Source organism: Desmodus rotundus, chromosome 1, assembly GCF_022682495.2.
Source record: "Desmodus rotundus isolate HL8 chromosome 1, HLdesRot8A.1, whole genome shotgun sequence".
NCBI lineage: Eukaryota > Metazoa > Chordata > Mammalia > Chiroptera > Phyllostomidae > Desmodus > Desmodus rotundus.
Window position 1 is genome coordinate 16,552,459 of NC_071387.1, and position 26,526 is coordinate 16,578,984.

The 26,526-nt window shown below is 44.4% G+C and overlaps 1 protein-coding gene and 1 pseudogene across 1 annotated transcript; one reads left to right on the top strand and one right to left on the bottom strand.

Annotated features, from left to right (window-relative positions):
* Positions 1-1,977: 1,977 nt before the first annotated feature.
* On the bottom strand, positions 1,978-9,156 carry ATP6V1G1 (ATPase H+ transporting V1 subunit G1). The gene is made up of 3 exons (XM_024562384.4): positions 8,957-9,156; positions 5,434-5,534; positions 1,978-2,790 (listed from the first exon to the last, which is right to left on the bottom strand). Exons 1-3 carry the CDS (start codon positions 9,036-9,038, stop codon positions 2,617-2,619), a joined length of 357 nt encoding a protein of 118 aa, XP_024418152.1. The 5' UTR covers positions 9,039-9,156; the 3' UTR covers positions 1,978-2,616.
* A 4,162-nt stretch (positions 9,157-13,318) lies between these two features.
* Positions 13,319-14,288, top strand: LOC112306409 (ribose-phosphate pyrophosphokinase 2 pseudogene; annotated as a pseudogene).
* The last annotated feature ends 12,238 nt before the right edge of the window (positions 14,289-26,526 follow it).

Sequence of the window (26,526 nt, forward strand, 5' to 3'; positions counted from 1 at the left end):
TTTTTGGGTTGTCGCAACTGAAGTGGTACTTCTGGCACCTAATGGGTGGTGGGCAGGGTCCCTGCTGACCATCCCTGTAAGTTGAGCATACAAAAAGGAACCCTCCCATTGCAGCCCAGGCTCTCTCGCTTCTGAGACAGTCACTGCTACTTGCTTATGTCCCCCACATGTATTCTATATAGAAGTATGGGCAACTGTCATTTTTCTGCTCAATGGTAACAAATCACACTGCTCTGCATGTGTATCTTGGGATTCATTCCCTATCAAACCAACACACCTGCCTGTTTTAGTGGTCAAAGAAACTGATAGATGCTAATTCCTCCTCAGACCACAATGGAAGCGCCTCCTCAAGGGAGCTTTTGGAATATTAGTCTTGGTCCCATTCCCAGAGATTGATTCAGCTGGTCTAGGAGGGGCCCAAGCACCCACCTTTCCCCCTGGGTACAATCAAGGTTGACAGCTATGGAACTAGTCCCATCCCATGTCCTAGATCTCACTCCACCCAGAACACCTTCTTCCAGTCTCCTTATTATCCCCTTCCCCACCAGCATTTAAACATGTTCTCACCTCTCAAGCCACCTCCTCCATCAACCATTCCTGCATCTCTCCCTGCTCCTCCTTCACAGCCAAGTGTTTCTCCACACAACCCACTTTACCTTCAATTCCCTTTTTAAATCATCTGGGTTCCTCTCTTCCCGGTCACCCGACATCTTTTACTGCTCAATTGACCGACTCACACTTTTGAAATACCTCCCTCTGTTGATTCTGAAACTAGCAACATTTGGCTGGTTGGCTGAAAGTCAAGCAGTTATGTAAGTCCAACTCTATTCAACCACCATGCAAATACTGGCAGCAACCAGGTTAAAGACACGGGGTCTAAGCCAGTGAATCCAGTGTTGCCTCTCCGTGACCCTCGAGTTTGGGAAATCTGTAGTTGCAGCAGGCCAAGGCTTGGAGCTGCCACTCTTACCAACACTGAGAGTAAACCCTAACAAACCTGGGTATAGTTGGGGACACGTTAAGATGGAGATGCCTATTAGATATCCAAATCAAATTATAAGTGATTTGAGAACTCTAGAATTCAGGAAAGATAAGTTAAAGATATAAATTTGAGTCTTCACTATAGATGGTATTTAAAACCAGACCATGCAGATGGTCTCTCAGCAAATTAGTGTGAAGTCCAAGAACAAATCCTTGGCGGAGAGAGGAGGAATCAGAGACGTTGCTGCAGAAGCTAAGAAAGTGGTTCAAACAGGAGTAGTCGGTCAAGCCCATCAAGCAGCACTGAAGGCACGGTAGGAAGAGGTTTGGCCCTCTCAATCTGGTTAGTATTGCTGACCTTGACAAGCAGTTTCAGCGGAGGGCATGTACTGATTAGAGTGCCCTGATAGTAAAACAAAGGAAAAGTGCACACAGAAAACTCTTTTGAGGAATTCTCCTAAAAAAGGAACAGTAACTGGAGACAGAAGTGACCTGAGATCAACCAATCCTAAGTCATGTAAAATATGACATTTTTAAAAGGCCATTTAATTCTCTTGCACTGCTTTAGAACAAGCAAGGAAATCACACAATGTTCTCTTTAAACTGTTCCTACCTACCAAAAGTTATTTTGCAGCCAAAGATTTTTGGCTGAGAGGGTTACGGGACATTCAACTCACAAGTGCTGGGGTATTACACGTATCATTTACCCAACCAGGAAAGACATATGCTGGATACCTTGCCCAAGGCTGCCTCGGTCCAGAGTATTCGAGAGAAAAGGCGACTGCTGACTTAGTAGTTGCTTGCTGTTTTTCAAAACAGTTGTTGGGTGAAATCACAATTGATTCTTTCCTTCCTGCAGACCAAAAATGTTTTCTAAGTAGGGTCTGGAATGTGTGTTTAATACATGTGCTGGTTTAATTTCCTCAGGGAGACTGTGCACAGCATCTGAGTCAAAGTAAATCTTGCATTACCGAAAGGGATGAACCAGACGGGAAGAAAACGCATGACAAGGAGTCTTTACTTTTAAATGGTTACCAGTACACCAAGTAATAACACGTAACAGTTCTTAAATTCTATAATCTAGTAATTTTGATTAGGAGACACTAAAAGCAGCTCCAACAATTATACTAGCTTTCATTGCTCTAACCTTAGCCACAAAGGCCTATTTTATGGCTGGTTGCTGCTTTACACAGGTAACAAACAACTACTTACTACTTTTTCATAGATAAAGCCCCTGACCTTCAAGAAAGCTTTAGGGAAAAAAAAAAAAATTTAATCCCTTTCTTTCTTTAAAAAAAAAAAAAAGTGTTTCTTACTATATCTAAGAAAAAAATGTTAGTATTGTCACATATATATGTGTGTTGCTTGAGCTAAAAGGCATAGAAGAAAAAGACATGGTATGGTATACCCATTAAGTTTCTAAGAAATATGAAGTAAAAAGAAATCTTTGGATAAATTCTAAGTTTGTACAAAGAAACTAGATTTGCTGATCTCAAAAAGTAAGAGGACCTACATGTAACATATAGAAATAATTTAATGCCTTCCCACAAGAATGTAACTCAAGCTTTGCAAGCGCTTCTCATTCCATGGAGGTGTCTAAAATGCCAATCCATGGAACAGGTGCTCTTTCTTCTTCTATCCATTTATGCGGTAGTTTTCATGGATTTCTGGCTGGATGTCACAGACAAGGGTCAGCAGGTTATCCAAGACTTCATCCCTGTTCTGCCGGAAGTAGGTCTGGAGGACGGTCATCTTCTCCTGGGTCTCCTTCTCCACTTCAGTGCTGCAACTGCCGTGGGATCCCAGAGCCTGAAGTCGGGAGTAATGACACACAAGGAACATCAGGATGACACTCTGGTTAGCCAGGGACAGTTGGTAAGCAACTTTGGTACTTTCAGTGAAACCTGATCTCATCAACAAACAAACAGTCAGCAGTAGGCAATGGAGCCTCACGATGGAAGAGCCCATGGGAAGTTGGCATTTCCCGAGTTAACGGGAGCAAAAATTGATGCAGTCCCTTGGTGGCCAACCTTAAACCATCAAAAAGTAAACTGCACAGCATTTCCACAGCTAGGAAATTATCCCAGAGAGCGATACATTCACATCTCTCTAGAGCTGAATGTACACCTTAACCAACAACTGGAAGAAACCCGAAGGCCCGAGGACTGAAGACTAGATAAACGGATGACGGCGCAGCTACACTACAGAACACTCGTGGCCATTTAGAGGGATAAGGTAAATGTGTATGTAAGATGGAATGAACTCTAAAATATGCATTTTAAGGGGAAAAGTGCAAGGTACAGAGTGGTATCAGTGTGGTCTGCATATGAGTTTCCTCATGGGGGGTTTTAAAATAAGCTCTTAAAAAATAAGTTCATTATTTTTGTGTTTAACAAAGGCACGAGAGGGGATGCAATTTAGGAAGAATATACAGTTTCACTACTACTGATTAATGTTTTAGCTATTAAGTTCAGCAGTAAATTCACCAGTATTATGAGTACATAACACCTGTTCTTTCAAATATAAATATTCTAGAACACACAGGACACCATTAACGCTGACTGTCCCGGAGAACTACACACCTGAGTGGGACAGAGACTAACTTCTCATCGCTGCCCCATTTAATTGCTTAAATGTTTTACTGTCTTACCCCTTTAGTCTCCATTCACAATTTAACAAACACTGATCGCTAAAGTTTCTTTTACCTTCTACTGTCTTCACAATATAGCTAGTTTTTTTTCTTTTTAATCCTCACCTGACATTTTCTCATTGATTTCAGACAGAAGGGACTGAGCTCACAACCCAGGCTTGTGCCCTGACCAGGAATTGAAACGGCGACCTTTCAGTTCCTGGGCTGAAACTCCAACCAACCAAGACCAGCTGGGGCATGGCTGGCTTTTTACTAACTGATGTACCTACGTTACTAGAACACGACCTATCAGGTTCTTGAAGACATAACGCATTTGTGTCTGACCAGTTATACTGCCTGTTCGCACCTCTCTACCTACGTTAACAAGTATATCCCTTCCTATATGTATTACAAGACAGTTTACAAAGCATTCTCTCACGTGCCACCTATCCCCCATAACCTATGGGGAGGCTATCGCTCCCCTTTCCACAGATGAGGAAATTCAGGCTCAAAGAGGTCAGGGTGGCCATGTTAAAACTCAAACCTAGGGCTCTTTACCTTGTAGTATCACTTTCATTTTATAGGAATACCCTGACGCATTTCATAATGGTTAGCTCAGCTGCTAAGTCATACTTTTTGAAAGTCCACAACCCCTACTTGGAAGGAGGGGAACCCCACCAGCTCTATTCTGTGAGCATAAACTATATGCTAAGGCTCCCTACTCAAAACTGAAGAAGTTACAATAACACGCTGCTGGAAAAACCGAGAGCCGGTGCTTATAGCACGGTATGAGCACTGCCCTCATGGGCAACTGCAGCAGAGACGTAAGAGCAGGATGACGCGGGCGCCCCAACCGGAGTGTTCCTACACCGTTCTGTGGGCAGCCTGCAACTCACAGTACCATTCTGCCCCAGTTTCAGAGTCGGAGGAACATTCTGAGTTTTAATGACACTGCCATCGCCCAATGCAAAGATGAGTGAAACTTCTGCTACCTACAGCTACGAGGGAGGCCTGTGCCCCTGGAACTAGCAGCGGCTGCAGTGTAGAAACTGAGAATGAAGCCCACAAAGTCAAAGGCAGAAGTGAAAACAGCATCCTCAGATTACTATTTAAGCTTCCAGATCAAAATCAAGTTAGCCTTTCATCTGGGGTTTTAATTAACTCCATTTTGTTTAAACCAGTTTGAATTGTTTTTCAGTTACTTATACCCAAGATTCCCGATAAGAGGTTCTTTTCTCTGTGAAAGCCCTTCTCCATCCTTGCCCCTTTCCAGAATTTTCCTTGCCTCCTTTGTACTCCCAGCTATGTGTTTTTATACTATTACGGTACACATCTCAGGCATGGTCATCCAGCCTATGCTACTGGTACATGTCTTTACACTGAAGCGGGGCTCCGTGTGATTTGTGTATCTCTGCCACCACACTCTTCACAGCTGCAGGTTTACACTGATGTGCATCTCGTGACTGAGTCTCCTTGACCACCAGCCTGTAAATTAAGCTCCATGTGGGCAAGGACCATGTCTATTTCTGTTTACAGCTCACCCCGTAGCATCTGGCCCAGGACCTGGCACACGTTAACTGTTCAACAGATATTTGTTAAATGACTGAATAATTGAAGACTAGGACCCAATGTTAGTAAAACATTGATCACCCAAAGAGATTTGGCCTGAGTATCCAAAAAAACCAACAACCAAACTTTTAGAATTCAACCAGGATGAGGATTACTAAACTATGCTGGGTATTTCAAGAGCCTGGAGGGAAGAAGAGAAGAGAAGAGGGAAGCCTCAAGAAGCTAAAGTGGTAATGAAAATAAACGGGGCCCACCGCGGCTTCCTTGGCCTTGAATTCCTTCTCCCTCTGCAGGCGGTACTGCTCAATTTCTGCTTGTGCCTCTTCTTTGGCCTGCTTCAGCCTCCGGTTCTTTCCTGTTTTCAAAAGAAAGCTACATCAGGAAGTGGTTAAAAGACAAGAGGAAGCAGAGACTAAGATGGTAAATTCTAACATAAATTAAAAGAAAAGTTCTAAGATACAGTCCCGAGAGACACGCACAGGAGAGGGAATTCAAAGCTGAGTAGTACAGGTTCCTGCCTCCTACAAGCTTTATTTAACTAGAAAGTGACTGGTTAAAAAAGACTGCCTTCCATAACTACAGACTGTAAAATTGATGGAAAATAACTTTGGAATGTGTCAGAATATTCTTGCAACCTCAATCACGAAGAACCAGTATCAAAAGAGTAACATTAGCCAGCTAAGGAACTCTTCCTCTTCCCAAGAAGTAAACACCTAATCATGTTGATTACAACTGGAGCTTGGCTTAGAAGCTTAGCAAGGAGACTAATATGCTCCCAAGGGACATCAACCTAAACTCTAACTAATGACAAATGATGTAATATTGGAAACTAAAAGCCACGCCTGCGCACAAGGATCTAAGTAATGAAAGTGGTCCTGGGAAGGAATCCTGAATGGACAGGAGTGGACTATACTGTGTAAGACGATACAAGCATCTAAGAGGCGAGGAGACAGAGGTGGGCTGATTTCTAGAGAAGACTATTGTAATACACAGCTGGAAAATTCTCTAGGTTCTATCGAAACCTGTATAAAAACCCATGACCAACCAACAGAAATAATTCTCTGCCCATTAATCAAACTTTTCAGATACCCAAACAGAAGAAAGAAAGGTCCGAGGTGATCAATCTGAGCATTTCTTTAATTCAGAGCAAAAAACATCCTGCATCTGAAACTAAGCTTTACCGTATAACATTGTGGATCAACTGTCCAAATCCCACTCAGCCCATGTGGACGAATTAAATTTAATTTTCTGCCTCCTGATTAAGAATCTTGGACCCTAATGACCTCAGGACGTCAACACTCCATTAGGCAAGTCTGTAACAATCAACAGATCTGTCTCTAAGCAACAAATGTGGGTTCACTTCAGTGCTACTTAGGGCCTGCTGCTGTCCTCGCTCAAACCACCCTGTGCCCCAGGGCTCCCCATGCTGTCCTCCTCATCAGAAATACTCAAACCCTTATTTCAAAGCCAAAGATCTGAACCTTCATGGCCCCCACATTATGCAGTAGCTCCACCTAATTTCACAATACCTCTCTCCTGATCGCTCCCAACTCCCTCGGCTCCCTGAATTAATCCCTCAAGAGATATTACATTCTCTGCCTGTCAGCAAACATCTTCAACGTTCAATTTGGATAGGCTTCCCTGAAAAATATTTGAACAAGAAATTATGTTTCTTTTCAATGTTGTTTTTCAGGGGCCTTACATATGGGAACCAGTGTTAGCTTTCACTCCAATGAAGTAAACTGTAACATATTTTTTTTTTTAAACTACAACTCGAAGCAACGATTTCATGAAAAATTTGGGCTGAAGCATTTTACCACATCATGTATTGCCCCTTCCCAATTCCTAACTGGGCGAGTCAATTATAATTACAGATGAAGAAAGGCAGTAATTTTTTTCAAGTTGTAGTTCTTCCCAATACTTCTATCCCTAGCTATTGGAAATTCTGAGATGTATATTAGCCATAAACTCCTTTAAAATAAATTAATTCAGTGAGGATGTAGCTACTGAGATAAGTGCCTGTAAGAGGTCTGATGGGATAAAGAAAGGTGTAAAACATGACCCATTGCTCCAAGGCACTCAGAATTCTTCCTCCACTTCCCTCAAGTATTCCCATAGGTTTTCCAACAGAAAAAACTTGTTACTGATGAGCCACCACAGGACTAAGTGTCAGAAGTCATTCTGGAAATACTGTATCAAGGGCATGATCAGAAATAGTCTGTGAAGAACACAGAACTTTCCAGTTACCACGGCAAGACTAAAAGGTTTGTTCCCCCCCCGCAGGTCCCTCAAAGAGAGCTTTTCCTATGAAATACAGAGTATCACACAACCCCTAATTGAAAGTACAAGAGCCATGTACTTGGGTGTAAGAGTGTAAGGCTTAGACTGAGAGAAGCACAAAGGAATTACTAATACGAGTATTTCTTAGTATTTTATCCTTGCACAAGAAAGGAGGCCTCCAAACCCTAGCTGTGCTGCTTCCCAGGATATGGTCAAATCCTTTCTCTCTCTGCTTCATGTTTCCCTTCTGTTTATCTATCTCACCAGACGGGAAACTGAACACATAAATTAGACACAGTCCCTGATCTCCAGAAGTTTAGTCGAGTGACACGGGCTATTGCACTGAGATGATAGAAATGAACACCTGGGAAGCACTCCTAGCCTAGTCTGTGGAGACAAGGTCAAGTTCAGGAAGACTCCTTAGAAGATCTTCTGCCTCAATTCTGAGATCTGAAGGAAGATTAGGGGTTAGAGAACAAACAGAGGAAACTGGGGAAAACCTCTTGGAATCAGAGCAAACAGCTATGCAAAGGCTTGCAGGGAACTCAACGAAGGTGTGTTTGAGGAATCTAAGTGGTTGGACAACCCGGAGAGGACCTGTGACATCAGGGAAGACAGCAAGAGGTGGCTCCAAACATGCCTCCACAACCCTACTAAGGAATGTGGGCTTTATTCCGCAGGCACTAAACGTTTGTTGGCTGTAAAGATGGTGGGAAAGTCATATTCACATTTTAGATGGATGACTACCCGCAGTGAGAATGGACTTGAAGAGAGGAAACTTCCTCCACTCATCAATCTAGACTAGATCTACCTGTTACATTCTTTAGTAACCTCGACTTTCTCAATTCTAGCTCTCACCTCATCTGCAAATGGCCTATCCCATACCTGCTTCCTTCACTGGGATTCTAACTACTGTGATGATGGAGACTATACACACATCGGGCAACGCGTTTGGCACCTATTAGCCACATTTAAAAAAAAAAAAACATTTAGGGTCTCAACGAATCAGCCTGCAACGGGAGCCTTAGAGAACTTGATGACCTGGACTAAGATGATGACGGTATAAACGGGGTAGACGTGAACGGATACATAAGCCTTGCTGGCTGACTAAAGGTGGCGAACGACGTGGCAAAGAGGACTCTTGTTTCTAGACTGAGCAACCATGTAGCTGGAGGCTCCCTTCACTGAGACGGAGCACCCAAAAGAGCAAGTGGAGGGGGATGAAGACCATGAATTCCACTTGGACAACCCATTTTACTCGCCTCCCAGACACCTCCCAGCCCACCCATTGCTGTCCACGCCCGATCTATTATTCCACACCGCAACTTCATTCGGCCTGGAAGCCTTCCAGAGCCTCAGACGCAGAGAGCTTCCAGACCCGCAGCTGCCACGATTGCAACCACCCCTCCACCCCGCAGTGTTCCGGGCCTCACCTATCTACCACCTCCCGCGGCCTGGCCGCGTTCCCGGGCCTCCCGCCGCACCCCCAAAACTCACGCTTGCGGGCCTCCGACACCTTCTCCGCGGCCCGCTTCTCGGCCTGCAGCAGCTGCTGGATGCCCTGAGACTGACTCGCCATGGCGGCGGCCGCTCGAAAGCCTAGGCGCGCTGCCTAAAACCCCTCGATGGCCCCACAGGTCAGGAGGCCCAACTATCCGAGATCTGCGCCTGCGCCTTACGCCGGTCACCTCGTGACCTCCGCAGCGCCCGGTCAGCTGACTGTCTTCGGTGTCCCGTGACTAGGCAGAAAGGGGCGGGACGGAGGAGGGAATTGGGTAGCGTCTTGACTGCGCCTGCGCAGATTTTGTCTTCACTTTTTCCGGTCTCACTGCCCAAGCTGTGCTGTCTCTCCCTCACCTGCTTCTGTCATTGTCACCGCCCTGCCACGTCATTGTTACCATAATTCCTTATTTTACAGTATACTCACTTTAAGGTCCAGAGAAGAGGAGGCCAAACCAAATCACTTGACTCTTCTCTGCACACTCCTTTGTTCTCCCCGCTTTCTGGAACTTTCTTTGGGACTCAACTATATTAGGAGACAGATTGGGAATATTCTTGCCAGGCTTTGGGAGGAGTTGGATTGATAATGGAGAGGGAGACGGGCTCAAGTCAGCCACTAATCTGTGATTTGGGGGAGGGCGTTTTACTTTTCTGAACCCGAGTTCAGAACTGTATCCGTAAGTCTAATAGTTCGTGAATGCCCGCTATGATCCTAGGGCACTGTTTGGTAGGTGCAGAGAATACAGCAGGGAGCAAGACAAAGTGGGCGCACTGTTTATGGGCAAAAAAAAAAAAAAAAAAAGATTAAAATGACAAATTGTGATGAGTAATAAAGGAAAAATGCAGGGTACTTTGAGAAGAATTAAGGAGAGAGGGTTGTGGTCCTGCCTGCGAAGGCCTTCCCGAGGAAGTGGAATTTAAAGTGGAATCGGAGAATGAGAAGTTAGCCAGGAAAGAATAGAGTGTGATGGCGGCGGGGTGTGAGGGGGAAACCTAGGGTGATTAGGGAGATAGGGACCAGAATGCGTGGATTGCGGGGTGGCAACCTGGCACAGCGCCACCCCCTACCACGAACAGAGCCAAAGGAAGCCGATGGTTGTTTTACAACATGACAGGCACTGTCCTAAACACTTAACTTACTCCTGATAGCAGATTTGAAGTAGTGTTATTCATCTTAGTAGTGACCAAACTGAAGCTCAGAGAGGCTAAGTAACTTGCCCAAAGTGAGACCCCTATTAAGCGTCAGAATATCTGCATCTAGCCAGGGCTGGAGAATGAAACATCTGACCCATCTTGCTCTTCTGCTAGAATCTTGTGGGCTATGGAAAGGGCCAGATGAACTCTTAGAGTCCTCCAACTGCTGAGAACATAAGATAACGCCAGAACTTTTCTTCATGAAACTATCTCTGCACTCAAGGAGGAGCTGGATTCATGGCTCAGGACGTTTCTATTTGACTGAGGTTGAGGGTGGGGTTGGAAAGGAGGCTAAAATTACAACTCCCATAAAGGGACTAAAGGGGTCCATTTGTCCATGTGCATCAAAGCCCAAAGAGACAGGAGCTTGCAGCAAAGAAAATGAGGGCTTATTTTTAGGAAGTGCCCCTTGCTAGTCACAGGTGAGCTAATGCTCAAAGACCTGGCTCCTTGATGGCTTCCATGGGATGGGTTATATAGGGGAAGAAACGTTAATCATGGGGACTAAGGGAGTTAAGGTTGTGGTCTCTACTGATTGGTCGCTGCTAGGGTAGGAAGTAGTTGACCAGTGCATCTGGTCCTGATGTCAGCCCTGGTGCCACTTCCTTACGACTTTTCTGGTGAAACACAACTTAGGCCACGGTGTTACCTGCAGCTTGACTGAAGCACTGTCTCTGTGGTTAATGGACTGGAGGCTTTGTGCTTAAGATTATCTGATACTGATCAGAACCTCATTGTCCTGAGGGCTTCATGGTTAAGAGAGTGGACGTGCAAGGGAGAAAGAGGCAGATGAGTCAGGGTTCTGCATGAGGCCAGTTTGAATCAAAAAAAGAAAGAAAGGAGAAAAGGTCATATTCAAGAAACGAAGTTTCTACTCGGCTACACTATCTCTTCCTGATACTCATGAGAATCAACACTTGACTGGTCTCTGGGATTTTTAAGTCCAGTCAATGATTTCTTGGGATGATTTATCATCTTTGGTGCTCTAAGAAAACATAATTTATATAATCAATCAATGGAGAGTAATACTGCTATGGCTGGGATGAGGATTAAAAGAGATAATGGTATATAATTTCACTTATATGTGGAATTTAAAGAACAGAATAAATGAACAAATAAAATTGGGACAGACTCATAGACACAGAGAGCAGGCTGGTGGTTGTCAGGGGGGGCGTTTGGGGGGACTGGGTGAAAGAGGTGAAAGAATTAAGAAGTACAGATTGGCAGTTACAAAATAGTCACAGGGATGTAAATTACAGCATAGGGAACATAGTTGATACTATTGTCATAAATGTGATCACTATGCCATACCCCTGGAACTAATATAAAATAATATTGAAAGTAAACTGTAATTGAAAAATAAAAATAAAAAACACCAAAAAAGAAATAACACTAATACCGTAGTATGCAGAAGAAAAATAGAGAGATAATGGTAGCCAAGAAGTGGAAACACCTCAGATGCCCATCAGCTGATACGTGGATGAGTAAAGTGCGGCATATCTGTGCAATGGGATGTTTTTTGGTTGTAAAAACGAATAAGCTACTGATAAGCTACTGCTGCAATATGGAGGGACCTTGGTAACATTATGCTAAGTGAAGAAAGCCAGACACAAAAGACCACATATTGTGCAGTTCCATTGATATGAAATGTCTAGAATAGGCAAGTCTTTAGAGATCCAAAGTACATTATTGGCTAACCAGGGGCTGCAGGGAGAGGGAATGGGGAGTGACTGCTCACTGTTATGGGGTTTCTTCTGGGGATCGAGGAAATGTTCCAGAATTCGTGGTGATGGTTGCACAACCTTAAGACTCTACCTAAAGTACTAAAGTGTATGCTTTAAAGGGGTGGATGGTGCAGTTTGTGAATTATGTCACCATAAAGCTGTTATGAAAAGAGAGAAAGAGAGAGAGAGAGAATGGATGCGAATCCCTTGCACAGTTTCTAGTCTGTGGTAAGTGCCAGGAAATGGAAACTGTTGTTTTTATCTGGCTAGGGGGTAATTGTTTGATTTACAAACCTGGTCCTCCACTTAACAAAAGCCTTCACATCAGGGTTCCGCTAACAGCCAGCTCCCTCAAAGCTTCCAAATATCTTCAAATTCCAGATTGTTTTTTCCTCACAGCATTTCAAAAGTTTATTGTGTAGAGAAAGAAACATTAGGCAATTTGTTCTCGGAAATTTCCAGACTGGTTTGGATTTTGTGATAGTCAGAGTGGGTGTTTGTTGTCAGAGCTCGGGTACACTGCGGAGATGTCCCACAACAAGTAGGAAATGAGGGTGAAGCACTTGGCTTCCAAGGGAAGGCTTGACGTCTTCAGCCAGCTGGCCAGAGCAAAGATTTGCAAAGTCACCAGAAGGGTACAGAGTGGGTCCCAGGCCTTATTCCCCTGATGTGGAAAAGGATTAGCAAGGCTAAGAAAAGAATGTGCCCAATCTGAGGTACAGCTGTGCGGAAACAAGCCCAAATTCAAGAAGAAGGAGCAATAGCTATCTTCAAGGCCCCAGGTCAACAGTGATTCTCAGTGCCTAGGGTAAGGAAATTAAACAGCCTATCATTTACTTGCTGGTGACCTTGAGCAAAGTACTTAACCTCTATGAGCCTTGGGCTCCTCTTGTTAAGAATGGAATTAGTATAAAAGGGTTATTGTGAGGATTAAATTAATTAATACATATACAGTCTCCTGTCTGTAGGGAAGTGGTTCCAGGACCTCCCTTCCCCAACAGATACCAAAATCTGAGGACACTCAAGTCCCTTATGTTAAATGGCATAGTATTTGCATATAACTTACATACATCCACTGATCATCTCTAGATTACTTATACTACCTCATACAGTGAAAATGCTACAATCTCCACTTGAAGCTGGTCATAAGGCTCTCATGTGAGATGTGCCCTCCCTATTCCCAGAGAAAAGGAATATACTTACCTCCAAGACCAAGAAACTCGAAGATGAAACAGAACAAATGATCTTACTAAGTTCCCCATGTTTACTCCACTTAGCTCATAGCCCCTTGGTCCTATTGCATTTCTCCATGACTTTCCACTCTTCATCAAACCTAGCATCAAAAACACTGGGGGCAGCCGTACTTTCCTGCTCCTACAGGGCTGCAGCCTCTAGGGCCACTGCTGCTTCCATCTGGGCCACGTACCCATCAAATCTCAAGATGACCAACATCAAGCTCTTCAGTGGCAGCTTGCACCAGGACCTGTCCCAGCATGTGGTCAAACAGCTGTGCCTTGAAGTGGCCAAGGGGGTCACCAAAAATTTCAACAACCAGGAGAACCAGCATAGAGGTTGGAGAAAGCATGAGAGGGGACAATGTCTACATCATCCATAGTGGCTGTGGACTGATCAACGGCAAACTGATGGAGCTTCCTATTGTGATCAATGCCTGCAAGATTGCGTCATCATCCAAGGTGACCGCAGTGAGTGATCCCATGTTTCCCATATGCCTCCCAAGATAAAAGGCACAAGAGTTGTGCTCCGTTTCTGCGAAACTTGTGGCCAGTATGTTCTCGGTTGCTAGGGCAGATCACATCATCACCATGGACCTGCATGCCTCTCAGATCCAGGGATTCTTTGACATTCCCATGGATAATTTGTATGCAGAGCCGGTGGTCCTGCAGTGGATTTGGGAGAGCATCACGGATTGGAAGAACTGTATCATCATTTCCCCTGACGTGGGTGGAGCCATGTCAATTGTGGACAGACAGAAGGTGAAGTTTGCCTTGATTCACATAGAAAGGAAGATGGCAAGTGAAGTGGACCCGATGGTCCTGGCGGGTGCCATGAAGGACCACCTGGCCATCCTTGTGGATGACATGGCCCACACATGTGGATGACATGGCCCACACATGTGGCACAATCTGCCACACTGCAGACAAGCTGCTCTCAGCTGGAGCCGCCAAAGTTTATCCTTACCCATGGCATCTTCTCTGGGCCAACTATTTCCAGAATAAATAGTGCCTCATCTGAGGTTTGTTGTTGTCACAAACACAATTCCACAAGAGTACAAAATGATTCACTGCTCTAAGATCCAGGTTATTGACATTTCCATGATCTTGGCCGAAGTGATCCACCGAACTGACAGCGGTGAATCCACATCTTACCTGTTCAGCCACAACCCACTCTAAATCCAGGATGGGAGTGTGGAACATGCCTGCTGGCCTCTGACTAGTGTGTTTTTATCTGACTTTTTAGCTTTCGGACTCAGCAATTAGAACACCAAGCATCAGATCTTTGTATCCTCCAAGATCCATTGTTTCCCCTTCTGCTGCTCAAGGCCATTTATTTCCAGTTTGGGGGGAGGGTGGAGGTTAATCCATCTGTGAACTGTCATAAATCAGTTTTGTCATCTTGACTGCTTCTGATAGGTGACTTTTTCCTCTGTCCTGCCAGTATTTTGGGGCCACAACTTACAAGTATATAATTCCATTATGGAAGTTTATAATTTACATATTTCAGGGTTGCCCAAAGTGTCTTAAGGACAAAGACTTCTATGTACATATATAACGATAATGCCTGTGGACATTTGAGTCAAACCCTGTGTAGGACAAGGCCTTTGAAGAAAACCTTAGAAAATCTATAATACTGGGAAATGTTATTTTTATTTTGTTAGCAGCCGGGTTTCAAACAAACCGTTCCAGTTATTGTGGAACAACAACATCAACAACACTTGGGTTTAACCACTGCTTTGGGGGTTCGTTTTCCTATGAGAGTGCCCATGTCACATAGAGCTTACCTTCAATAAATTTGTGTGTTTTTCTCTTGTTAAGTGGTCTTTTCTCACAGAAACCCAGCCAAGAACCTAAGTTGGATAAAGGAAAGATATTTTTCTTCCCCTACATTAGCATTTACTTGCTATTTCAATCTCTACACAAATATGGAGCCAGGATCTGCCTGGGTAACATTTATTTCTCTGCTTTCAGGAACTAAGGAGTATGTCTGGAAAGCCAATCAAGAAAACAAAACATTGCAAATTACTCCTAGAAATTAACTACAAATAAATCTGAATAAAGTCATGAGCAGCGATATTAACAGCAATCCTTTTCAATAATTTATTCGTTCATTTGAAAACGTTTATTGAACACCTGTGTAACGCAGGGGGTCGAGCCCGGGTATCTCAACTGCTCATTCGGATAAACTGAAAAAACGACAAGGAGGACTGAATGGAGCAGACATGGCCTTTATTAGTCACATTACAGGGAGCACCAATGGTGGCAGATTGGCAAAGTAGGACTATACCTTGTTGAGTCCGAGAGTTGTTTTAAGAGATTCCAGACAAAGGGGGCACGTGTCTTGCGTGTGACTCTAAACCACATTACCTCAGTGTGAACGTGCCGAGGGAAAAGGTCAAGAAGCAGTCACATAGGACAAGAACCACTCCCAAAAGGATATAAGGAGGGAATTACAATCCATTTCCAAAGCAGTACATAGCCCTTCTGGCCAGGGGCCCTCCAGCCAGCATCCCATTACAGGGTTTGGAAGAGCTATGTCCATCGTGACCCCACAACCTGGTATGTGCCAACCTTCAGCCAGCTGCAGTTACATTACATACCTTGTCCTCCTGGAGCTAGGCATGAATGGGGAAGACAGCCCAACAGAAATACGCATCAAGGAATACACCCCGTCACACAGATATGACTACTGTACAGGTGGCCTGTCCACTGTGGAAGCACTAGCCACAGGGGGCTATTGAGAAGTTCAAACGTGGCCAGTCCTAATTAAAATGTGTTCTAAGTATAAAATACATCAAATTTCAAAGAATTTATACCCCCACAAAACAGTAAAATAGTTCATTAATCATTTTTTATTGATTACAAGGAGACTTGATAATATTGGGCTAAATAAAATGTCTTATTAAAATTAATTTTATCACTTCACACCCATTACGATGGACACCATAAAAAAAAACCCACAGAAAATAACAAGTGTTGGTGAAAATGAGGAGAAGTAGGAACCCTTGTGCATTGGTGGGAATGTAAAATGAGGCAGCCATATGGAAAACAGAATGGTGGTGTCTCAAAATTTAAAAATAGAATTACTGTATTGTTGTAGGTAGAAATTAGGTTCTTCCACGTGATCACAAGGAAAGTATTCCAAGGACCCACGCACGGGAGATTGTGGGGTGGCAAGATGGTTTATTCATGTGGAAATAGGCACTGCCCCCCGAGTGCCCAACGTCCCATCTCCCTCTGTCCATGGAAAATCTGGGCCAGAAGCAGAGTCAAAGTCCGGAGATTCTGTGCCGTACCAAAGTCCGGTCCAGTCCAGTCTAGCGTCCGGCCTGCTTAGTGCGTGTTTCCAGCTGCAGCCCATTTCAGGTTCCCTCCGGGAGTGCGTGAGTGGAGTTGCATGGCCGTGGGCCACAAGGCTGCCAGGGCCACGCAGCCACGGAGAGAGGACGCATGAACGCAGGGAGCAAATTAGAGTCACCCGGGTTTCTTTGTTCCCCTGGGATTACATTAGTTTGGGCTTGGGATGGACCAGGTGCCTTTTCAAAATGACCAATCAATTTCTGCAGTATCCAAGGGCTTTGGATGGGTTTACAACCGCTAGTTAGATGACAGGCTTTTATGGTCAAACCCACCCCCCCTACACCATAGTAGGGAGGGAAGAGTGTTAATCCCCTTGGCTGAGAAATGCTGTAATCCCCTGGGGCGTGAAGCTGCAGCTTCCTGACTAAGCCAGCAGGTTTGTGCTGCCCCAGTTTACTAAACTCAATGTCTAGTTCCCTTTAGCTTCCTGTCTCAGTATCTAGGCAAACACCAACTACAACAATATGACCCAGGAATTCCATTTCTGGGTATACATCCCAAAAGGACTGAAAGCAGGGTCTTGAAGAAATATTTGTACATTCATGTTCATAGCAACACTATTTACAATAGTTATAAGGTGGAAGCAACCCAGTGTCCATGAATGGATAAACAAACTGTGCAATGGAATATTATCTAGCCTTACAAAGGAATGAAATTACGACACATGCTACAACATGAGTGAACCTCGAGGGCATTATCGATTGAAATAAGTCTGTATGGAAAGACAAGTGCTGTATGATTCCACTTATGTGAAGTACTTAGTAGTCAAAGTCATACAGACAGAAGGTAGAATGGTGGTTGCCAGAAGCTGGGGGAGGGGAGAGGGGAATGGGGAGTTGTTTCATGGGTACACAGTTTCTATTTCATAAGATGAAAATGTTCTGGACATTGGTTGCATAGCAATGTAAATGTACTTAACACTAATGAATTGCACACTTAAAAATGGTTAGAGCGGTAAATGTTATATATATCTTATCGCAATTAAAAATACAAAATAGAGCCCTGGCTGGTGTGGCTCAGTGGATTGAGTGCTGGCCTGCAAACCAAAGGGTCACTGGTTCGATTTCCAGTCAGGGCACATGCCCGGGTTGCAGGCTAGGTCCCCAATGGGGGCGTGTGAGAGGCAACCACACGTTGACGTTTCTCTCCCTCTTTCTCCCTCCCTTCCCCTCTCTAAAAATAAATAAATAAAATCTTTTAAAAAATACAAAATAGAAAAAAATTAATTTCACCTTTTTTTCACTTTTAAGAACTTGTCAATAGGAAATTTTAATATACATATACGGTTCACATTGTATGTCTATTGGTGCAGCTTTCAAGGAAAATAATTTTAACCTCTGAGGATTTTTTGACAAAAAAGAATAATCACATTAAAGCAGATACAGAAAACTTGTTTGCTCAAATTTTAACACTGTTTTACATGTTGTGTTTATGAAACAATTCCTATTATGTTTATAACCTACAATTTCAATTGTTTAAAAGTCATTTGTCAAACAGTTGCTCATCTTGAGGAGGAAATACAGTTCAAAGGTATATATGCAATTATAGAAGTTCTTATTGTACAGGCAGCATGGAAGATGCATTTATTTATTACATTTTACATATTCTAAAAGATATTCAAGTGAAAATAAGCAGCTTCAAACTGGTGGACAAATTTCCAGTGCCTGAGGGATCTGCAAGGATATTTAAATTTTTATTTTTTACTTACAGTTGATAATATATTATGTCAGTTTCAGGTGTGTAATCTCGTGATTAGACATTTATATACCTTACAAAGTTATCACCTCATTAAGTCTAGTGCTCATCTGGCACCATTCATATTTATTGCAATATTACTGACTATGTTCCCTGTGCTGTACTTTATATCCCCATAACTATTTTTATAACTGGCAACTATACCTGTTAATTCTTTTCACCTTTTTCACCCACCCCACCCTCAAGCCCCCCTTCCATTCTGGTGACCATCGGTTTGTCCTCTGTAGCTATGAGTTTGTTTCTGGTGGGTTGTTTTTTTTTAATTTTGGTTTTTAGACTCCACACATAATTGAAATCATATGGTATATGTCTTTCTCTGTCTGACTTATTTGACTTAGCATTGTACCTTCTAGGTCCATCCAGGCTGTCATAAATGGTAAGATTTATTCTTTTTTATGGCCGAGTAATATTCTATTGCATATATGTACCACATCTTTATCCATTTGTCTATCCATGGACCCTTAAGTTGTTTCCATGTCTTCGCTATTTGAAATAATGCTGCAATAAACATATAGATAATATATCTTAAAAAAGGAACCTGATCCAAACTGAGCAAAGAAACCAGTCAAGCTTAAGGTACCTTTACTGGGGAGGGGTTGAGGTCAGGAGGGATGGAGAGATTTTGAGACAGAAAATGACTTGGGCAGGAGCACATAGGCAAAAGAGTGTGAAATGTTCCAGAAAAAACAGTGAGGCTAGAGTGCACAGACAGAGGGGTAGAGGACTCTGAGATGAGGCCAAAGGGGCAGAGAGGGACCAGATCAGGAGCTGCCCGCAGGCCTCCCTAAGGACTTTAACTTTTATCTTAAAAGCAAGGGGAAGCCAGCAGAGGAATGACAGAGATACGTGTGTCTTTTGAAAGGATTGCTCCTGCTGCATCTGTATGTATGTGTGCGAGCTGTTTTTGCTTTTTAAAGAAATGAAGTTTAATATGTACTTAAGTGTCGTGTAATTTTGATACTTTTTTCATAAGATTAATAATGTCCTGCACTTCTGGAAAACAGCAACGGTTCAGAAATCCCCCTAGCCTGTGTTTTCCAAAACCCCCCAGCCTTTTCTGTTTCTAGAAATGACTTACCTGAAAGAACCCCTCTTCCCCAGGTAATTTAGATAAGATTCCCTGCCACCTTCGTTGTCACTACTATCACAGATTTGCAGATGACTCCCTTGTTCACCTGTGCCAAGACCAAATGCAAATGATCCGCCAACTTCCCATTCTTTGTCGAATGAGTGATCAAGAATTGTTTGTCCCCCCAAAATGAGCCAGACACGAAGATAAACACTTTTCCTGTTCAGCTGGCTGAGACTTCCTCTGATTGCAAAACAACGCCCTCTCTACCTCTCCCCACCTGTACCTTGTCTACTCCTCCCTATAGAAGTCTAAGGTAAGGCCACACCCCACCAGACACTTGGATCTTCACATCTGGGTGCCACTGCCTATTGCAACAGCCTGAACAAAATCATCTCCTTAGTTCCCTGTGCATTTTGTCTATGACAGGATCTTCCAGAGAAATACACTCATAAACCAGAACTTCTTGGTTTGGAAACTATGATCTTGGCACTTATGTGCAAGGCAGCAAGGAGGAAATCAATCCAGCTGAACGCACCATTTAATGAGCATCTTCCATGTGCAAAGCACTTTGAGAGGCACTAGATTGTGGGATGAATAAGCCTGCCAGGAATGATATACTATTACCTATTAAGTTATCATCATCACAGCTTTCATTGAGCATTTACAACAACCTTTTGAAAAAGATATCTCCAGAAAGGCAGTATTGTCTCTGTTATCTCAGCCTCAGTTTTCTCTTCTGTAAATTGAAAATAATAGTGCCTACCATGCAGGGATGGGTGTCAACGAGATAATGTACGAAATGTTAGCCTGTTGTTATTATGAACTATACTGGAAACACAGTGTGGTCCCCTTAAGGACTGAGAAGTCATTGTCTACAAGAAGAATGTAGATCACACTCAGTGTCTGCCACGCTCACATCTCACTCATGAGCCAAGTGGCCAGAGGCAGACCCTTACACACAGGTCATCATGCTTTTGCTCCTGTGATCCTGCAGCCCTGGTGTAGCACAAGCTGTCATTGCTGCCACCCAATTCCCTGTGACCTTTTAGTGGGCTCCAGCTCATTTCCAGCTGCCAGGATCTGCATTTCCCAGAAGCGAGGAAGGTGGCTCTTCCCAGGTACTGAATGTGCCTGGGAATTAACATCCCTGAGGAGCAGCGCTTAGCCAATGACACTAGGTAGTTGATGCATAAATACCTCTTTTCTCTTGACTTTGGGTGGGACCATTCTGCGGCACATGTTGTTTGGGGGGGGGGGGGCAACAGAATGTTCTTTTATTGTGGTAAATTATATCTTACCAAACTTGATTTTAAAAATCATGCTTTCAAAGATTAAATGACATAAAATGCTCAGGATATAATCTTATGTAAATAAAGGATACGATACTACTCAGAGATACACCCACAAATAGGTGGATAGGACCGCACTAAGAATTCAAATTAAAAGAACTCAAGTTATGGGTGATGCCTCTTCTTTTACCTCTTTAGTATTTGCCAAATGCTCTAGAAAGCCCTAATAATTCATACATTTACCTGCTCAAGTATAAACTGTCTTTTTTTTGATGACATAATTTTGTTATACATGTTTCTAAATAATTGGTAATCCAACAGAGATTCTTGTCTTCGTGACCCAAAGCTTATAGAGAAACAGCCCAGCAGCACTAAGGGCACTCCGTGGGTTTCCCCTAACAAAACATCTGACGCTACACGATTGTTCTAGAATGCTGAGCCTTATATTTTATGCTGGGTTTTCCCCAGGGATTTAACTCTACTCTTCCACTGTGGTACTGGCTTAATAATGTACCTCTCCTTCCTTGGGTCCCTTTTCACTCCCCTTCCAGTCTGCCCTGCACCTTCCCAATAAAAAACTTGCACTCAAATTCTTGCTTCGGGGTCTGCTTCCTGGAGAACCCACACTACCTACCACCAGGCCGGACTGATTAAACAAGGATGGAGCCTTGATCCAAAACAGAACCCATGCTTGGCCAGAACTCTCATCTGTCCATGACTATGATTGTGCAAAGCAACCAGATTCTTTTTCTCAGGGAGCAAAGAAGGAAGAAACTGAAATAAGAAAAAAAAAAACAAAACAGCAACAGATGAGCTGGGCCTTGGGGATGGTGGCCTGTGGCATCCTGAGGGAGGCTGGTGGTGGCTCTGCCACCTCTACTGTGTGCCTTCCTGGGCATGTACCTGTCTCTGTGCCGTTTTATAACAACTTCCACCACCTCCGTCAATCTAAGCACGATGGTCCTCATACAGCCTGCCAAGTCAGACAGACTCGAGTTCAAATCAGTTCTTTGTGGTCTTCAGCAAATGACTTCACACCTCTGAGACCTGGTTTCCTCATCTCTAGATGGGATGACACCAACCATCTCACAGGTATTTGTGCCAAGCACCTGGCGCACAGTTTATCGTCAATCAGCGTAGCTCTGTCCCTTACCTGAGATCATGTACAGGTACTGGCATCTACAAGTAGTTCTCGTCTTTTGGTCACCATGACGACCCTAGGCAAGCTCGGTAAATCTTCTCTAATGAGACTGCGATATTTTCACATTCCCCTGCTGTGCTTGTCCGCGTCTTGGCTAGATTAAAACTCCCACAGGAGTCACATGTCAGAGTGTGTAGTCTGACCGTTTACAACCCACAGCGTCTACTGTGATGCAGGTGAAAACGATCAAATAAGAAGAGTAAAAAAAGGTTCAATTCCGTCTTCCCTGAGCCCAAAGCTGCACTTATATTTTTGGTGGTTTAGGGAACATCTAGCAGGTGGGAATACGAATGATTATTGGTTGACTTTGGCAAGACGAGTAACCTTTGGTCAGTTGGTGTAATTTCAAGCAAGCTGACCACCATGCAAGCTGCCCGCCTTGCTGCCTATCACGCCACCTTCTCTTCAGGTTTGTAACTCACTTTGACTCCTGAGTACCTGGTCTGGCCAGGTCCTGGGCTAAGCATGAGGGTCTCAGACACGATTCTGGCCCAGGACCCACTCTGAGGAGCTCCCCATCATCACAGTCAGTTTCCGTCTTTGTAAAACGCAGGCATCGGACTGAGTGATTTAAGTCCCTTCTCAATTTGAAATTCTATAATTATTATAAGTGTGAGGTCAGTTCTAAGAGGAAGCCCTGTGGAGAGAGGCTTTACTTAATGATAAAGGATGGGAGATGATAAAAAATATCATGTTTTTTTTGTAAAGAATCCAATGTATTTTCAAAACACTAACCTGGCATTTCTTTCTATGTGTTTAAAAGAACTAGCATGTAACTGGGGACCCTGACATGTGAGGAAGCTGTGTTCACCACAGAGATGCAGAATGTCTGGCCCAGACGTCTACAGTCAGCTATGCTTTAATGCTTGTTTTGAAAATGTGACTTGTTCCCCTGCCACTGGTATATTGGAGAACAATTTGAGCATAATGCTAATTTTTATTTCATCCGCAAGAAACACTAAGTGAAAGCAGAAATCCGCACCCACCTGAACCGACTGCATAATGTTAAATAAAAAACAAGTCTGGACAGAGGCAAGCAGAGACTTTACTTGAAAGGTTTATTTCAAGGAAGGGACACGGAGGAGAGGGAGAATGCTCACACCAGGAGATCTGCAAGCCTCCCAAGGGCTAGGCACAGGGATTTCACTTTCATGGAAAGGAGCGAGTAACCAAGGCCAGAAAGAACCAGATGTGAAAAGAAGGATAAAAGATCGGCCTAATAGGAGTGGCTCAGAGAATGTCAGCCAGCTCAAGGGGGTCCCTAAGGAGGGGCTATATGCAGGCTCAGGTCAAGGCTGGGCCAAAGCTCAATGGCCTGGGGGAAAGGAAAGAATCTTAAACCAAAGTTTCCTTGAGGAGAGTTTTGTTCTGATTGATCAGTGGGACCAAACAATTCAGCTACTCATTTGTGATGCAAAGAATGAAAATTGGAAGGGTTTGTGCCTGGCCTTCTCGTAGTTGACAGGCATCACAAGTCTTATCTAAGTCACAGGAAGAGTATACTGTTTCTGGAACACAGAAGGAATACCGGTTTTCAGGATCACGGAGTCCAGTTAAAGTCATCACAGCCCGTAGGAAGCTGTAAAACGCACACAGGTGTAGGCTTCAGACGTCACCAGCCCCTCAGTTCTCCTCAAGTTATGGGCCACACCTACCCCACCTGGTGCGACAGCTGTCTCTCTGACCTCAGATAACCCTCCTCCCACCCTTCACCACAACTCAGAAGCTGAGACTCCTCCCCCCTGCTTCCCCAAGCAAACGTCCTGTTTTTCTCATGGTAAGGTGCCGTATTTATTGTGGTATGTATGAATTTCTTAGCCATGTAAGACGGTGCTACTATTTTTATTAGGTTCCTATCGAATCTTTAAAACTGTGTCACTGACAAAGTATTTGAGGATCCTGCTCTAAGCCCATTTCCCCACAAGCCCTGTGGTGTTTAATCACACAGTTCTCTGAGGCACAGTGATCTTCAGGAGCACACATGTCGTGTTAGAGCAGAACTCAGTGTACTGGCAACCGGGCACACAGCCAGGACGCGGGTTCCGCTGCATCCTCTGCGGCGCGTTTTCCGAGGTGTCACTCTCCATGGGGCCGTGAGGGTTTTGTGTCCTGCGCAGGGGTGCCCAGCGGAGGTGAGGAACGGGGCTGAGATCTAGCACTGCTCTGCTCACCAAGCCTATGGTGCTGTCTGCCCAGCGGCAGCTCCTGTGCTTAACTGGCACACCAAGGAAGAGAGGAGGAGTTTTAGTTGCACTTGGAATTGGAGTGAGTTCATCGAAGGAACTGCATTGTATCTTAAGCACCAAAACGAGGCTGTACTAACAATCTAAAGCAGTGCTCCCAAACCTCAGAGAAGAAGATGATACTTTTTGGAACCTCGTGGTGGCTCAAGGCCATGGCCAGGAGCTCTGACAGCCCCAGCTCCCCCCGGGGCTGCTCTAAGGGCTCTGGGGACCCATATGTCCCTGCACCTTCAGAGTCCAGGGTGCCACGGGTAGCTTGACCTGCAGTGAAGGTAAAATTAAAGAATGTCACCAAAATAATATCATGGGGTCACTACTCAGTGGGGAAGTTGAGGGTGGGAGGGAGGTATGTGCCCCCTGAAGCACCCACTGGAAGAAATAAAACTCTTCTATAGTAAGGTGACCTCACATCCCAATGTGCCCAGGACAGTCCTGGTCAAGGTGCCATTTTTTTTCCCCAAAAGGGTCCTGCTTGCCTTATGTGTATTCAAAAAAGCTAAGACTACTTTATACATGTTTGGTGAAATAGCCTGTGGTATCATAAGAAATATATACTTGACCTTTGTCCCTGGTTTCTAGCACGGAAATCTTAAAACCCTTGAAATTTCTGAAGTGATGGGGGCATCTTTTGTTATCCAAATTGAGCCCTTTTCAACCTTGCTTAAGTTTATACTGGTAAGGTGACTCTTGGTGGGTCCCTCGATAGCTTCAGGATGAGGACTGGTCTCCAGAGGAAGCAACCACATGATTGCAGGGTTGGAATAGTCAGCCTCACCCCACCTCTGGGGAGGGGAGAGGGGCTGGAGATTGAGTTCAATCACCAGTGGCCAATGATTTACTCAGTCTTGACTGCATGAGGAAATCAACATGAAAACCTCCAAACATGGGAGTTTCGGGAGCTTCTGGATTGACAAAGGCATCTATGTGCAAGGAGGGTGGCTGCCTTCATCTCCATGGGGACACAGGCTCCTGCACCCTGAACCTTTCAGGACCTCAATTAAGTACATCTTCATCTGGCAGCTTATTTGTGTCCTTTATAATAAACAAGAATTGCAAGGTAGCATTTTCTTCAGGTCTGTGAGTCCTTCTAGCAAATTAGGATCTCTGGATAGGTAGCCAAGTCAGACAGAAGTAAGTTGGGGTAGCCTGGGAACCCAGGACTTGTGACTAGAATCTAAAGTGAGGAAAATTTTGTAGGACTGACCCTGGAACCTGTGGAGTGTAGCTCTGGGTAGTTAGTGTCAGAATAAGACTGAAATGATGGACACCGAGTTGGTGTCAGAGAATTCGATACAGTTCTTTCAAGTTCAAATTATGGCCCCTCTAGAAGACCTAAACACCCGGGCAAATAGTTTGGGAAAGATCTGAGCAGCAGGCGCCAGACTGAGCGTGGCCCTTTCCCCTTCACAATGCAGCTGGTGATCCTGGGCCACAAGCCCCACCCACCCCGGCTTCCTCCCCTGAGAGGCATCAGGGCCTCCACGTGGTATACCTTCTTGGGCACCATTCACAGTGAATTCTACGTGGAGGTGTGGACTCTCTAGTCTTTAATTCCTAGAAAATGGAAATTCAAGTTCACATTTGTGGCACTCTCTCTACCTGATCACACTTCACTGTGCCATCTCTTAACGATTTTCTTTTCCCCTGCTTAGGTAGTAGATGAGTTTAGCAAAACAGCTGGTTCAACAGATGTCCAACTGTGCAACAAAGTGCCAGTGCCCTTCCTGCAGACACCCCCATTGGAGCCTGAAGGAGGGAACTGGGGTAGGAGGGACCTCCCTGCCCGAACACTACACTGCCCACAAGGCCAGCCACCTCCACCTCCTTCAGTCTCCTTCTTAAAATTTCTTTAAAAATTTTTTTAGAGAGAGAGAAACATTGATTTGTTGTTTCACCCATCTATGCATTCACCGTTTGCCTCCTGTATGTGCCCTGTCCGGGCATCGAACCCACAACCTAGTGTATACGGACACTGCTGTAACCAACAGAGCTCCACGGCCAGGGCTCAGTCCCCTTCTTATATCTCCTGGGGATGATGTCAATCAACTTCATCTTTTCTCAAGACTTGGGGGACATGCCTGCACTATCAGAGCAAGTGACGTGATTAATGCATATGCCACAGGGCCCTGCTGCCTAGAGGGAGGAGGGCTGAGACTCTGAGGTGGCGAACCAGTCCTCTGTTCGTAAGCACACGTGAGACCCACCCTCACCCACCCCCCGCCGAAGAGGCCTCCTAGAAACCATTAGGTGGGACTTCACCGGGCTCTGGGGTCTTATATTAAACACTGATTTACCCATCCATTCATACATGTATTTGTGTGTTCACTCAACAAATATTTATTGAGCACTTGCCTGGTGTCAGATGCTGGTGTCCAGTCTAATCCAGTAGAAGGGAAGGGAGAAGATATCTTTTTCACCTGGCCCAAGGCCACCATGCACTTCAAGCTTTTCTTCCTTCACCCCCACCTGGAGTGGATCACTGTCTTCACTGAGC

Excerpts from the sequence above, each read along its gene's own strand:
- ATP6V1G1 (XM_024562384.4), bottom strand. The coding sequence starts at position 9,038 with ATGGCGAGTCAGTCTCAGGGCATCCAGCAGCTGCTGCAGGCCGAGAAG. Across the intron at positions 5,535-8,956 it reads GGTGTCGGAGGCCCGCAAGC|GAAAGAACCGGAGGCTGAAG; the intron begins GTGAGTTTTGGG and ends TTTTGAAAACAG. Across the intron at positions 2,791-5,433 it reads TCAAGGCCAAGGAAGCCGCG|GCTCTGGGATCCCACGGCAG; the intron begins GTGGGCCCCGTT and ends TCCCGACTTCAG.